This window comes from Hakea prostrata, chromosome 5 (assembly GCF_041222555.1).
Source record: "Hakea prostrata isolate BN-2017 chromosome 5, UWA_Hpros_2, whole genome shotgun sequence".
NCBI lineage: Eukaryota > Viridiplantae > Streptophyta > Magnoliopsida > Proteales > Proteaceae > Hakea > Hakea prostrata.
The window spans coordinates 43,166,970-43,183,247 of record NC_142604.1 but is presented as its reverse complement, the minus strand read 5'-3'; the positions used below and the strand labels follow the sequence as shown (position 1 = coordinate 43,183,247).

Below are 16,278 nucleotides of genomic sequence, written 5' to 3'. Positions count from 1 at the left end.
GTGAGAAACCAACTGAAGAAGAGATTATGGCTGCTCTCTTTTCTATGGGACCCCTAAAGGCTCCTGGTCCTGATGGCCTCCCCCCAATGTTTTTTCAAAAGTTGTGGGACTGTGTTCGGGCTGATTTGATCAATTTTATCAATGAACTTTTTACTTCTAGATATATGGAAACTAACCTAAATTCATCTTATATTTGCTTGATCCCTAAAGTTCCTTTTAGAGATTCTGAGACAAATATAGACCCATTAGTTTGGGAGGGGTCGTAGTGAAGGTGGCCTACAAAATCATTGCCAACAGACTTCAATCTATCCTTCCAGAGGTGGTGAGCCCCTACCAATCAGCATTTGTACCATCGAGGCTTATCTCTGACAATATCTTTATGGCACATGAGTTGTTCCATTACATCAAAAAAAGGAAGAAATGAAAGAAGAAGCTGGTGGGACTAAAGTTGGACATGAGGAAAGCATATGACATGTTAGAATGGACCTATATTAAAGAAATTTTACTTAAACTTGGTTTTTGTGAACAATGGGTTTCTTTGATTATGAGTTGCATCACCTCAGTCAATTATAAGCTATTGATCAATGGTAACATTGGGCCTACTATCACTCCCACAAGAGGCATTAGACAAGGAGACCCCCTCTCCCCTGCTATTTTTATTCTCTGTGCTCAAGGGCTTAGCTCCCTCACTAAGCAAGAAGAAGATAGAGGAAATATACAGGGTATACGGGTAAGGAATAGAGCACCAAGTATCTCACATCTGCTCTTTGCAGATGATACTCTTTTATTCTCAGAGTTGAAGCTACAGGCCATCTTCAACCTCAAAACCCTTCTTGATATATATTGCGAGAGGTGGTGGACAAGCTATAAACCTTCACAAATCTAGCTTAGTGTTCAGCCCCAACACTCAACCTAGATTCAAGAGGTGGTTCTCCCAAATTCTTAAGGTGTCCTACAAGAAGGAACCTACCAAATACTTGGGTTTACCGCCAGAGATTGGTGTCTCTAAAGCTAATAACTTTGCATATTTGAAAGACAGGGTGAATGCAAAACTTGATAGTTGGAAAGTGAAGTTGTTGTCACATGCAGGAAAGTAGACACTTTTGAAGGCTGTCACCTTTGTGCTCCCACAGTTTGCAGGAGGCCATTTCAAAATCCCTCAAAATGTCCATAAAGAGTTGAGGAAAGAAGCATCAAATTTCTTTTGGGGAGTGGAAGATGGGAAGAACAAAACACATTGGGTATCTTAGGAAAGACTATGTCAATCTAAAGAAAAAGGTGGTCTTGGTTTCAAGGATTCAAGTAGTCAAAATATAGCTCTACTCGCTAAGGTAGCCTACGGATTATGGAGTGAACCTAACACTCTTTGGGCAAGGTTAACAAAAGCAATTTACTTCCCTAATAGAGAATTTCTTGATGCAAAAATTGGGAATCAACCGTCGTGGGCATGGAGAAGTATAATGGAAGGAAAGAAGGTGCTAATAAATAATCTTGTTTGGCAAGTGGAGAAGGGCAACAAAATTCAGATATGGGGTGACAAGTGGATACCAAACTCAAAGGATTACACAATCCTTTTCCCAAGGCCGGATGGATGCCAGCTGAATCTAGTTGAAGAGTTTATAGATGCTTGAGAATAGAGTATGGAAACAAGAGCTGTTAGAACGTTTCTTCCACCCAACGGATTTAAGCAACATTAAAAAAATTCATTTGGTCTCTTTCCAAGAGAAGATAGGCAGGTTTGGGGTGCCAGCAAGAAAGGAAATTTCTCTGTCAAGAGTGCTTACCATCTTTGTGATGAATGCTAAAGAACAAAACAGCCAAGAAAGAGCTACATCATCTCATCTACCTAGATGGAAATCTATTGGCAGCAACACTTGGAAATTTATATGGAATTGTCAAGCTCCACCAAAAATGAAGCATTTCATATGGAGAGCATGCGCTGATGGCCTTCCCACGGGTGAGGCAATGGTTAGAAGACACTTCAAAGTGGATGAACAATGCCAAAGATGTTTGAATGCAAAAGAAGATATTCATCACATCATGTTTGATTGCCCATTTGCACGAAATGTATGGTTCACTTGTCCTTTTGGTTATACTCCACCAACAAATCCTTCATTGGAGCAATGGTTGGAAGGCTTGAGGAAAATAAAGGTGGGATCTAAAGAGGAGACATACAAGTTTTATAGTTTGTGTATCTTCATATGTTGGCACATATGGCTGGCTAAGAACAATTTGCTCTTTAGAAAGGAAAACAAAAACCCTATGGAAGTGGCAGAAGATGTAGCAAATAAGGCTGTACAAGCCCATGATGAATTTTGGAGAGCCAAAAAGCCCAATCAAACCAATGGACCTTATTTGTCTTAGCATCAAAGCATGGCCCCCATTAGAAACTTGGACCCGCTCCAACAATTCCCAAGTTGGAAGCATCCTCCAGTTGGTTGGTTCAAAGGAAACTATGACGTGACTTCAAAGAAAGTGGACCAAATATGGGCCTCGGGCTAATCATTAGAGATTCACAAGGGCGAGTGAGATTAGCAAGCATCGAGCCCAGTTGCTTTCAATCAGCAGCAATTGGGGAGGCTCTTGCAATCAGACGGACAATCCTATATGCTTTAGGAGAAGGCTTTGAAAAGGTCATCATAGAATCGGATTGCAAAGAAGTGCTAGGCTACATTCAAAATGTCGGTCCAATTAGAAGAGACTTAGAGCCCATCATTGCAGTTATCAAACATCTTACTCCCTATTTTGAACTATGTAATTTTAACTTTATTCATAGGCGGGTCAATTATGTTGCTGACCACCTAGCTAGGAAGGCCCAGTCTGCGGCGGTGTCGACTTGTTTGGCCTACTTCCACTCCTTGGCTTGTAGATTTGATCTCTACGGCCTCAGTTTTGCCGTCTGTTGAATGAAGATGTTTTTCTACAAAAAATAAAATAAAATAAAATAAAATACATCAATTTATGTTTATAGAGCAAATAATCATAAATTTAATTGGTACCAAAGAGTGCCTCTTTAAAATCGGGGCAAAATAGTGGGTTCTTGTGTTATTTGATTCCCATCGTCGGCTATATAAGGATTCCAACAAATTCAAGCACTAAGTTTGGAGAATTTTCCTTGAATTAAAACTAGAGGGAGACTAAAGACTGGTAATGAATTTGATGCCATGGTTATGAATCAGTTTTCCTTATTGAAGTGGTATTCTTAGGCTCCGAAGTATCCCATATTTCTGGGGAGATAATTAACTGGATCTAGCGAAATTACAGCCAATATTTGGGTCCGTGCTCAAGGGCAATACCCATTTAGAAAGGTTTCTCATGGTCACTCTGGTAAGCAAAATGAACAGCAGGTTTAACAGGGTCATGCTATTCATGTTGAGTGGATCATCAGGTACTTTCATAACTTGAAATACTAAAGAAGAACAAGAAGATCCAACAAGTCAGGTAACTTAAATCAGGAGAGCTTAAATTTTGTTTGCCAGTGTGCCTCCTCAACTGGACAATTACCCAAATTTAGTCTTGGGTAAATCAGATTTTGTGTCAGCAAATTCATAATTAATCTGAGTAAATTCTGGATCAATTAATGGGGTTTCAGAGCTTCTTAAAGTTACTTTTCGATCCTCAATTCAAAGGAGTTGCCCGTTTCTTAGAAATTACAGATTACTCATGACAAGCTTAATCAGTTCTGATCTGTCTCCTCTTCTCTGATCAGATAAATTTTGTAAGAGATGTATACATTGGAAAAATCAAACCAGGATCAACCCGCGGGTTTAATTAGTTGAATCTCTTGACTTACAAACTATATTCGTAACCCAAAATATCAGCTCTTACCGACCAAACTTTTAGGTTCGCTCAAACCATGATTACTTGGGTTTAAAACCCACATGAGACTTTTTGTTTTTATTCGGTTCAGAAGCCTTAGTTGTAGAACGAAATTCTCGGGATAATTTATTACGTCGGTCTGGATCTTGAGACAATGAGTTCCAGGAATTGTATTTGGTGTTCAACCCTTGAAAACCACTTAGAACTTCACCGCAAAAAAAGCCCTTTAGCAAAAGAAAAGTGATAAGCCCTCTTGAATGCTCAAAGCCTCCCCTTCTACTGGAGATGAGAAACCATAAAGCTAAGCAGCAACTGCTGTAACTTCCTCACTATCTTTTTTTAATTAAGAAACCCAAACCACCAAGAGTACTGTCCTTCAATGCTGCATTTTTTTAAAGTAGAATACCCTCTTATTGAAGACATACAACCAATTGCACCAGCCACCAGGGGCTTTGGTGCCCTTCATTAGAAAAAGGGTCTTTTCTATTTTCTCACTTGAGAAGGGGGAACAAAGGGAGGAGTTATCTAAAGCTGTGATGCATGGAGATGAGCTAGAGAGAAACTCCTAGGGAGAAATTGGAAATGAAAAAGAGAAGAGTGTTGTGAAATGAGAGCAATTTCAGAGTGAATTTTGGGATCCTCAGTCAACCAATGGCCATGTATGTCCTTAAGTTTGGTAATAGAGTTTTCTAGCCTCTGATAGGTGGTGGAGGCATGGAAAAACTTGGTATTCCTATCACCTTCTTTGAGCCATTGAACTCTGGATATTTGACACCAAAACTTTTCCTCTGTCAAGAGATGTTTCTCAATTTCCTTTTTAAGATCTAGTTCTTCCTTTGCAGAAGAGTCAGAAGGAGGATTTTGTTGGCATTCCTCTAGGAGTTTAGACAGTCTGGCAATTTCCATAGAGGCATTTCCAAAGGTTACCTTACTCCATGACTGTAGAGATTTGGTGCAATGTTTAATTTTCTGCTGGAGTTGGTAACTAGGAGAGCCAACACTAAGGGTCTTCCACCCAAGATTAATTTGATCAAACAAATCAGAGTGATCTTCCCATTTAGTCTCATAGTGAAACCTCATGGGACGTTTGTTTGCAGGGTATAATGAAATCTCTAAGGGGGTATGATCAGAGCCCGCCATGGCATGCCTATGGCCTTAGACACAACCCTAAACCCTAAACCATGGTTTAATAACACAACCTTGCTCATCCGAATGTGACAGATCTGAAGGCATATTCTCAGGTTCATTGTAGGAGACCCACCCCTCAAAGTGCACACATCCAGGTTGTCCAAATCGCCAATAAGAGAAGTCGCTCCAACAGAAGCTGCTGAATCTTTAAAAGGAAATTTTTGTTCATCAAAGACAACATTTCTTGAAATATAAACCTAATCAGTAGGCCTGTGAAAACACCTATAACCCTTGTGTCTATCACTGTACCCCATGAACACATGGCAAAGACTTGGGATCAAATTTATTAATTGCATAGGGTCTCAAATAGGGAAAAAAAAGAACTGCCAAATACCCATAAAGCATAACACTTTGGGTCGGGTTTTCGTGTCAAGGACATAAGATGGAAGTCTGTTTATTAAAAATATAACAGTTAAGAAGGATTCAACCTAGAAACGAAGAGAACTGAAGCATGATGTAGCATAGCCAGACCTAACTAACCAATATGTCTGTGCTGTCTTTGTTGCCATGTGGACTCAGGAACAACGCAGGTATCCGGTGAAAATAACACCTCACACCGATCTTTGAAGACCCTTGAAGCACATGTAAACCACCACATTTAGTCCGCAATGCCAAAGCCGTCTAATTTTTAGGATCTTAAAACACACCCCATTCAAAAAAAAAAAAAAGAAGGCAGAGTTAGTAAACTCAAGAGAAAATTAACAGCACCCACTATTCTATTTTTGGGGTAAAATTAAAAACTAGTGATCACCCACTATTATCTTTAAAATTATATAGCACCCACATGCATAATTACAAGTTACCCACAATTAAATTCTATTCTTTGTCCTTCTCGTCCAAATCTACCTACTCTTACTTTCTCTTTTGATTTTATAATTCAATCTTGTATCTCATTCTATCTTGATTTAGGCTTTGAATCCTACCCTTGTTTTCTTTATTATAAAAGACAACTTTTTATTCCATTTTTTGTTTATTCAAACGTTATTTAAACATATAACTATTCTCATTCGGCTGGATGCTCACATGGGAGAGCCAGCTTTTATATATAGAAAACTTAAGTTCTTCTATCACCATTTGGTCATTTGCTTATATATATCTATTCAACTTAAATATCATAGTTCAAAGGCAAAATATAGGTAGACGTTTGTCTATCAGTACCAATCATAGAGTTCTGTTTCTATGGTTTATGTTTTATACGTTTTGTAGGGAATGAAGTAGTGCTGGTAGAGTGATATTGGAGCTTTCAACTTCTTGATTGATGATGTTTGCCTCTTTGGTCTATTTGGAAATTTAATCAGATGACTTTTATTTTTATTTTTCTTTTTTCCCCCTAAAATTAATTGTACTCTTAACCAGGTTCCTTAGGTCATTTTTGTCGTTGTATACTGTTATCATTCATTCATTGTCAATAACAATAATCAGGTGGGGAAAACAAATTGAGTTTGTCTATAATAGCTTATCTTTTCAATGCTTGTTTGGTTTAATGATCATTCTGATGAAAACTATCCAACAGTTTGTTTCCATTGAAAATGAGAAATAGTGAGACTCCCAACTCTTTTAAACTATAAAGTTGTAATATCATTGTCATGCACTTCACTTCTCTATGAACTAGAAATGGGTTGGGAGTGCCCAAGCAGCTTGGTTTTAACAAGGATATGATCTTGTACGATGCTAAGAAATGCAACTCAGCTCCTACTATAGTTGATAATGATTCTTTAAATTTTAGAGCTGGCGATTTATGATAGCGGGTAGGATTGCCAACTATTATGTTTTGGCAGGAGATTAACAAAGGCTTGTGCCACTATATTGATATTATTCATTGAATTCTATTGCATGAATTCTAATACAATGTTTCCGAGCAACCGATGAAGGAAGAGCATTGGAGGTTATGGAATCATGCACGTATAATTTTAAAAATTTGCCTTGTAAATTAAGAATTTACAATGATACCGTATCATGAAGGGAAATTTTCTAAAAAGGTTTAATTTTCTTTGTGTGTACTAACAAGGTGTGAAGCTATGGTTGTACACAATGGACCGACATGAATTTTATTAGATGCGACTTGCACCTTGTGAGAAGATGGACTGAATGCAACTAGAGAAGAGATCTCCATGAGTTATAAGGTTTCTAATGTCTTCCACATTATAGATGTAGCATGTAACCTACTAGAGTCAAAGATGTTCAAATTTGTTCGAGAAAGAATTATATAGAACAAATTAAGAGTGTAGGAACTGCCATTAATAGTCAAAAGGAGCCCCAAAAAATGGCACATCAACAAAAATTGGCATTGGGGGTGGTATGCTATTACATGTAAAAATATCAAAATACAGAAAAATAAGTTAGAATAGGTTTACTTAAATTTCCAATGTATTCAATATCTTATGTTTAATTTTTTGGGTTTCTAAAACTTTATATTTAATTTCAGTTTAGTCTCCGATAATTATTTTATTTATAATGTTAATTTTTATTATTATACTCTCTCTTTGTTTCTTTAAGTTGGCGGCACATGCAGATTTTTAACTAGTATATTATAAACATAATTTATTACAGAATGAGAAATAAGATTGAGAATTGAATTTGTGTAAAGAACTATTACATTTTTCATCAAAAGACCCAAAAGACATTTATGGTTTAAGTTGTGTGTGAAAAGAAGATTTTCCTTAAAACCAAATAAGCAAATGGAGAGATGTGACCCATTATCCACAACTAGTGGATTAGAGTCATAAAATTAGCAACAATGGGAGTGTGTTCTGTCCTCGCTGAAGTGTTGCTTTTACTCTTTAAATTAACAATAACTAGCATCTCTCTTTCTCTCCATTTCTCAAGGGGTCCAAACTTCACTTATTTTTAAAATAGTCTAAGGGATTAAGAGCATACAAACACAGCATTAAATAATAGTATGATGAGATGCAAGGCATCACTGGCTAAATGTTATAACTAATTAATTGGCACTCATCGGGAGGTTTCCTTCAAGGAGAGGGCGAAATGCCCCACTAGCGGCACCAAAAATTGAAAGCTAAAAGGAAAAAAAAAAATGCTTCTTTTTCTTCTTCTCCTTTTCTTTTTATTTTTTTATTTTTTTATTTTTTTATTTTTTTATTTCTTTATTTTTTTATTTTTTTTTTATATATAGGGGTGTGGGGGTAGGAATGCTCTGCTCCCTTTATCTAACTTTGAACTTACTTGGTTCTTTTCTTCTTCTTCTTCTAGATTCCTACACTTTGTCATAGGAAACTGAAATATCTATAAGAGATTTTGTAGCTAGTAAGGGAGTGGATCTCTAAGACCCTCAATCCATCTTCCACAGTTAGTTTATGCATTTTTTCTCGCTTTCAAGCTTTTACTACTTAATTCCCACATGCCAAAAATGTAATGAAAATGATGAAAGCAAAGAATCAGATTAAACATGCAAGCAAAGAATTAGGTTCAGCATGCAAGAAGGGCAACAACGAAGAGGCAAGATAGAGAGTTGAATGAAGCTAATTACTATTTGTATGTGAATACTAAAAAATAATAATAAACAAGCCTCGAAGTCTTGTTTAACAAATATGAACAATGACGGTCCTTGGAGGGGCCCTCCTAATAAGTGTCCGATGAATGACAGGATTCAACCACTTGTAATATTCTAATCCAAGGTTTGGGGTATTCAATGATGAATGCGCTTAAATTATAATATTACAAGTGGCTAAACCCAATAACTCATTAACTAACACTCGTTGAATGATTTCCTCCAAGGAGCTAGAGAAGCCAAGTACACTAGTTGCACCAAAAATAAAAAATGCTCCACATTTTTTCCCGTCGAGTACAATCAAACTAGTAGAAACTACATCTGCTGTAGATATAGCTCTAACATCTTGACCACATCAACATCTATACAAAAGACAAACAAGAAGACATACAACTAGTGCATACTTTTGTGAGGCAGGGACTTAAAAAAATTTGAAAGTAGAATGCCCTCTTATTTGGCTACATTCAATTCATTTACTTAAGAAATTTCACTACTTGTACTGTAGTACCCTTTATATGTATTTATATGTAGGGTGGCACACAGGGGAGCCAAGTTTCCCAAAGGGTATAAGGAGGAGGATGGGTACTCCACAATCTATTTAATAAAACTGATGGAAAAGATGAAAGCAACGAATCGGGTTCAGCATGCAAGCAAAGAATCAGGTTGAACTTGCAAGGAGGGCAACATGGAAGAAGCAACAAAGAGAGTTGAATGAAGCTAATTACAATTTTTATGAATACTAAAAAAATAATAAATAAATAAAAGACATCACCGTCTTGTTTAACAATGTCGGTCCTTGGAAGGACTCTCCGAATGGGTGCCAGTGAATGATAGGATTCAGCCACTCATAATATTCTAATCCAAGGTCTAAGGTAAATCCAATGAGTGACGTTGAATTAGAATAGTATAACTGTATAAGTGGCTAATTAAATCCTATAAGTCATTAATTGGCACTCATTAGAGATTTCCGAAAAAGCCAAATACCCTACTAGCTGCACCAAGAATTAAAAGCTAAAAGAAAAAGAATGTTCCACTTTGTCTTTTTTATTTTTCTTTTTCCTTTGTTCTTTTTCTTTTTTATTTTCCCTTCAGTAGGACATGTTGGGCTTCTGTTACCTAACTTTGGACGGACTTGCTTCTCTTCTTCTTTTGGATTCCTGCATTTCGTCACAAGAAATTGACATGGCTATGAGAAATTTTGCAGCTGGTAATGGACTCGATCTCTATGACCCTCTGTAGATCTTCTACAGCTAGTTTATGCATTTTTCCTTGCTTTCAAGTTTCTACTACTGATTTCTCACGTACTGCTTGTTTACACAGGAAAAATGGCTATGAGAGACAATGTAGCTGATAAAGAATTGATTTTTTCTACCACTCTCCAACAATTTGGTGTTAAGGAGGAGTACGAAAAGCTTCAGAGTGCTGTAAATGACGCCAAATTTTCAGTTATGGTTTTAGAAAGCCGGTTTTTGGGTTTGGATGGTCATGAGGATGAAGCAACAATGAGAAAACAATTGCAGAAGACTAAAGAGTTATTCTATGAAGCAGAAGACAAGTTGGACGAGTTGTCATTTGAAATCATGCGAACCTTTCATCACATGGAGGAGGAGATCACGAGGGAAGCGAGCAACAGGAAGGTAAGCATGATTTCTTCCTTGTCGTTGTTAGTACGTGGGTACCCATTTTTGTTGTACCGTCGCAAATTGATGTCTAGTAAAATCAAGGATCTCCAGCATGTGTTGAATAATCTAAAAGGAGAAATTGGTCATGTTCCTACCCCTACCCATCTAAAAGGAAAAGAAAAAGATATCGATAAAGCCCTGTTTAATCATTATATTGGGGCTGATATGGTTGGAAGGGATGCAATCGACATTTCTGATGCGTTGAATGCACAAAGACGAGAAACGATTGCAATCATTCCTATTGTGGGGAGGGCAGGTGTTGGGAAGACGGCACTGGCGAGGACATTCAATGTTAAGTATGGATCAGCTTATGATGTGGCAATTTGGGTTACCGTGTCACAGAAGGAGCTGAATGTAAGAAAGGTTGCAGCAGAAATAGTCAAAGCATGTAACCCTACTGGAAGTATTATTAGTAGTTTGGAAGAGAATCTGAGTGGAAAAAGGTTTCTACTTGTGTTGGATGATGTTTGGGACCAAGACAAAGAAAAATGGGATAATTTGGTAAGAATGTTAACAATTAGTTCAAGATGGAGCACAATTGTCGTCACAACACCAAGTGCTGAAGTTGCATCGATGGTGCGTACAACAACACTTGATCCATATAATTTAAGTGAACTATCAGCAGATGCCAGTTGGAAATTGTTCGAGAGAGAAGCATTTGAAACTGCAGAGAGAAGCGAAGATCATCCAGTCAGAAAAACATTGGAATCGTCGACAATTGTTAAGCAATGCCATGGTTTGCCATTAGTATTGAAAGCTGTAGGTCGTGCCTTCCGCTTCAAACCAAATGTAGAGTGGTGGGCAGCTGCCTTACAAACTCTTGCTGATAAATCTGCAGCTACTGTTTTTCAAATTCCAATTCTGAAGATGTGTTACGATAGCATACCATCAATATTGCAGAAACGATGCTTTGCATATTGTTCGGTATTTCCTGAGAATTTTACTATTGAGAAGAAAAGCTTGATTCAACAATGGATGGCTCATGGTTTCTTGGAAGAAGAAGAAGAAGAAGCAAGAGCAGCAGCATCATCATCCACTAGCAGCAGCGGTGCAGGAGATCATCATGTCCAAAAATTATTGATGGAAGATATAGGTGATTCCTATCTTGAATCTTTGGTAAACAGGTCCTTACTTGTCATCGACAATTTTGATCCTAAAGAAGACGAGCCATTAGAATACAGGATGCATGGGTTATTTCGTGATTTTGCACGAACTCTCTTGGGAAATGATTCCATCTTGTCAAATCGAGCATATCTTCATGTTAACATTCCTCTTGATGCTCCTTTTCTGAAGTTTAAGAGCCTGCGTGTACTCGAACTTACACATTTCAGCAAAGACGAGTTGCCATCCTCAATTGGAGACTTAATGCACTTGAGGTATCTTGATCTTTCCTATGGTACTTTTAAAGCATTACCTGCTTCCATTTCCAAGCTCTACCATTTGCAGACTTTGAAGCTGTTGCATTGTATAAATCTTCAAAGATTGCCTAGAGGAATGACAAAACTGATCAACCTGAGGCATCTAGAAAATGAAAGGAGTTTGAGAAACATACCAAGAGGTTTTATAAGGAAGCAGAGTGACCTTCAAACCTTCAATTTCTTTCATGTTGGCAACACTACTGTTACTGATGAAGCTGGTATTGAAGAGCTGCAGTTTCTAAAACATCTTCGAGGAAGATTGTGTTTAATTGGTCTTGACAATGTGAAAAATGAAAAAGATGCTAGAGCAGCAAATTTGAAGGAGAAAACAAGACTTGAGGAGTTGATGTTAGAATGGGAGTCTGATTGGCATGTTTGTACCAATGATCAGGACAGGGAGAAGCAAGACTTCATATTTGAGGAGCTCCAACCTCCTCAAAAACTATTGGTTCTAACGATACTACGTTTCCGTGGTACCAAGCTCCCTACTTGGTTGGATGATGGAAGTTCGCATCTCAAGAATTTACAAGAACTCTGTTTCCATGCATGTCACCATGTGAAATCTCTAGATCTGACAGGCTTGCATTCTCTTCAAAAACTGATTATCTCATATTGTGAAAATCTAGAGTATGCAAGAATCGTGGGTCTCTTGCAGCTGAAGCTTTTGGAATTTAACAGATGTGATAAGCTGAAATCTCTATTGGGAACAAAGGAATTAGGTTTTTCAAGAGAAGAACTTGTGCGCAACATACCCATATTCAATATTCTTGAGAAGTTGCACATCAAAAGTTGTGATCATCTTACGAACCTAAGAGAGGAGGAGATGTCGCTCCTGGGATCTCTGAACACACTTCATATTGAAAATTGTAAAAATTCAATTGTTTTTCCCAAGGGGACAGAAAAACTTGAGTGGCTTAAGCACTTTCAGATAGAAAATTGTCCAAATTTAAAGGAATTGCCAGAGGGCATTCCATATTTGGAACGTCTTGAACATTTCTCAATTAAAAATTGCCCTAAGCTCATGGTTTTATCAAAAGAAATCCTACGCTGTACACATCTACGAAGGCTCAGTATTTCTAATTGTACAAATCTGAGGCATCTTCCCGAGGGAATTGAAGGATTTCGGAACCTTGAGGAATTGGAGATTAATGGATGTGACTTTTTGGTCTCTTTTCCAAGAGAAATGCAACAGATGATGTCACTGCAAAAGTTGAAGATTGAGAGGTGTTCACATTTGATGGATCTACCTGAAAGCATGTGCGATATCCATTGGCTTCGATATTTGGAAATTTCAAGTTGTTATAGCTTGACTTGTTTGCCTGGAAGGATGTATAAATTGAGACGGTTGGACACACTAAAGATAACAGATTGTGATAATCTGACAAAATTACCAGAACAATTGGGAGACTCCTTTACACTTCGTGTGTTGGTGATATGTGGTTGTTCTAATCTGCAAGTTCTACCAAAGAGGTTGGGAAACCACAAAAATCTCCATCTGTTGGAAATAACTAATTGTTCCAATCTAGAAGCTCTACCAGAGAGCTTGGGAGAACTCTATTTGCTACAATCCCTCCACATCCAGAAATGCTTTAATTTGACATCATTCCCCAACCGTCTGCAACAAATGACATCCTTACAGGTACTTTGGTTGATCGAGTGTCATAAACTACAAGATTTTCCTGATGGGCTGAGATCTCTCTTAGCACTTGAGAAGTTGGCCATCTGGGGATGTCATAATCTCATCCAACCTTTGTCACAGCAGGGGATTGAAAATCTAAAATCATTACAAGAGTTGACCATTTCAAATTGTTCCAAATTAGAAAGCCTTCCAGAAGGATTGGAGAACCTCCCATCACTTAAAGAGTTGGTTATTTGGAGCTGCCCCAAATTGAAGTACTCAAAGTCAAAGATACATCAGCTAATATGGAGAAAGTTGCGTAAGCTGAGAATAAGAGATTGTCCTTACCTGGAGACCGTAGATGATGAATCTGATCCTGATTACATTGTCATTACTCCTCCCACAGGTTCATTACCTTCTACTTGTTTCTTACTTCTGAATTTTTATTTCTAACCATTGCTTGAAAATCTAGTGTGTTTTTTTAGCAAGTTATTACTTCTTTCCCCTGTTTTCCTTCTATAAATTTATATAGATCTATATTTTTCGTTGATAAGGATTAAAGAATGGTGCTTGTTATGGTTACACAGTCATTGTTCATTGGAGAGGCTGTCATTGACTGATGTCTTGAGTGTGTGTCTTGGTAAATTTCTTGTCATTAATTGCCATAAAGACATAAATCGTTTTTCTTATTTTATTATTATTGATGCATTCCTTTCGAACCTATAAATTTTTGTATCTCGTTGTTTCCTATTTGCCGTCAATTTTTCTTAAAATAAGTTCAGACTTCAAAGGTAGTAAATTCTCCTTTCTTTCTTCGAGTTTCTTTTGAAAGATAAAGGGAATTTCATTCAAGACCTGGGCAGTGAAACACAGAGCCATGGAAAGGTCTAAACAGGATAAACCTTCATTGTCTATGAGAATCCTGAATCTGAGTTTCTATTCCTTGGCAAGCCCGACCATTATCCACCAGCAGTAAAGTTTGAAGCAAAACGAGCTTTCTGTAATAGAACAACAGAGACTTCAAAACTGGTTGAAATGTCAAAAAAAGGACAGGGTAATTTAATTTCTGAAACACAAAGGAAATTCAGAAAATAAAGTGAATGTACATGTTGAGTTGTACTGGAATGGTCTTATGCTCAATCTGAGCTGCTCTTCTCTATATATGTAATGGTTCAGGTTGGATACATCATCCCTCTACATGACCTAAACTGGATTCCTTTCTTTTTTTTCTGTTTTTCTCCTTGACATACCTTGTTCTTCCCGCCTCTCTAATTTTTTGTTTTCTAGTTTTGCTTATGTAAGGTCATTGAATTTCACTTGTTGATCAACTATATTTTTTTCTTTTTTTGTTTTTACTGTGATTATATTTTGTTGATCTTATGAGTTCATGCTCATACATTTCTTTTATGTGTGCTTGTGTTTTAGCTAATTGGAAATTTACTCTCTGCACAAGTGACTCAATTTTATGTTTGTTGTGCTTTTTTATTCTAGCTCGGACTAATATAATGTATGTCAATTAAATGTCTTTACACTTGTATTGTTTTTGGAAGTGTCTAGTAAAGAAAAATATTTGTAGAAACTTTGCAGATACTCATAAACTGCTTTTACTAATTTGAGTTTACTGGGGAACTGCTTGAGTTTACTTTACTTGTTAACTCTTGAGACCTTGAAATATTTGTAGAAACTTTTTATTTTATTTTTCAGATTAGTCTCAACTCTCAAGCAAATTGAGAGAGCATTTGAGATTTTCCTATTGTTGAGAAGTTACTTTTTCCAAATTTGCAGAGATAGAGAAACCATTGATGTCGTACTCCGTCTAGAAAGGAGAGACTCTGATCAATGACTTACAATTCCAATCCTGAAGGTTCTGGCCCCGTTGGATGCTTCACAACCTGCAACTGTTGCAGCAAGATTTACCTTCACCCCTGCTATTGGTTCTTGATGGATACAGATGTATCCCTGCTACTGCTATTGGTTTTCTGAGTTAGTTCTGGTTCTGAAAGTGTTCTGTTGGACATGCATTCTTGCTTATTTTGCAAAACTTTGTTCAATGTTCTCTTTTTTCTCTTCATCTGAGCAATTAATTGTCTAAGCTATACTGATGGTGTATCCTCTCTTCAGTTCTCATTACATTACTGAAGACTTCTTTGTTGTGTGTTTTCAATTCCCACTATTGAGATTCCATTTTTTTTTTTGGTTGATATTGAGATTCCAGTTGGCTGCAGGGAAAGGGAAAGCATTTCCCATATTTGCATTGTTCGGTTGTGATGGAAGAGAAATTAATCTACCACATTTGTTTGTTTAAGACATAAAAAAAGTTAAAGAGTTTTAAATCAGTTTCTATTACTTATTGGTAACTAATGAATACATCCCCATTTTGAAGGTGCGCCTCTCTTAGCTGCAGTCCCCCCCTCCCCCTCCTCCCTTTTGAGTTGTTTAATATTTTATTAATTATCCAAAAAGTTTTCATCTTGAGAAGCGAAATAGTTTACACGATTAACAAAAACTGGTTAATTCTGGAATTTGATATGTGCTCTCTGAGTCTTATTGTCTCAAACCGTGATTTTGGCATAGACCATGTACATTAAGACTTCTTAATTAGGACTCAAAAATAGGTTTGCTCTCAAGTGACCCAAAATTATTAGAGAAAAAAGGTAAATGGAAACCAATAGAAATCATTTAAGAAGTTTAAACTGCAAATTCTTTGCTTTCTAATTTTATTTTTCTCACACAATAACTCGAAAGCTTTTATTTACTAAGCCTGCAAGTGCTCCTTCTAAACTTGAAGGGATGCCTTAACTGTTTCTGTAGCACTACTGGCCAACATGCGAATTTCTCCAAGTCGACATTGACACTTAGCCCCAATGTAGTAGCAAGAATTAGAAGGTGGATAAGCAGAATTCTTAGGATCCCTTGTGTTGTTCCAAAATCTGAAGTCTTTGGTTGAAACTAGAATAGCGAGCATTGTTGAGGGCTCACTCAGTTCTCTGTACAAAGAAAGCAAGTGAGTGCAAGCTGCCTTTGTGGATGGGTAGCCGCCTCCGA

The 16,278-nt window shown here is 37.2% G+C and overlaps 1 protein-coding gene across 1 annotated transcript; it reads left to right on the top strand.

Moving 5' to 3' along the window:
* The first annotated feature begins 10,158 nt into the window (after window positions 1–10,158).
* Window positions 10,159–13,830, top strand: LOC149016032 (uncharacterized). Its single transcript, XM_089156657.1, has one exon. It carries the CDS (start codon window positions 10,159–10,161, stop codon window positions 13,684–13,686), a length of 3,528 nt encoding a protein of 1,175 aa, XP_089012783.1. The 3' UTR covers window positions 13,687–13,830.
* The last annotated feature ends 2,448 nt before the right edge of the window (window positions 13,831–16,278 follow it).

Excerpts from the sequence above, each read along its gene's own strand:
- LOC149016032 (XM_089156657.1), top strand. The coding sequence starts at position 10,159 with ATGATTTCTTCCTTGTCGTTGTTAGTACGTGGGTACCCATTTTTGTTG.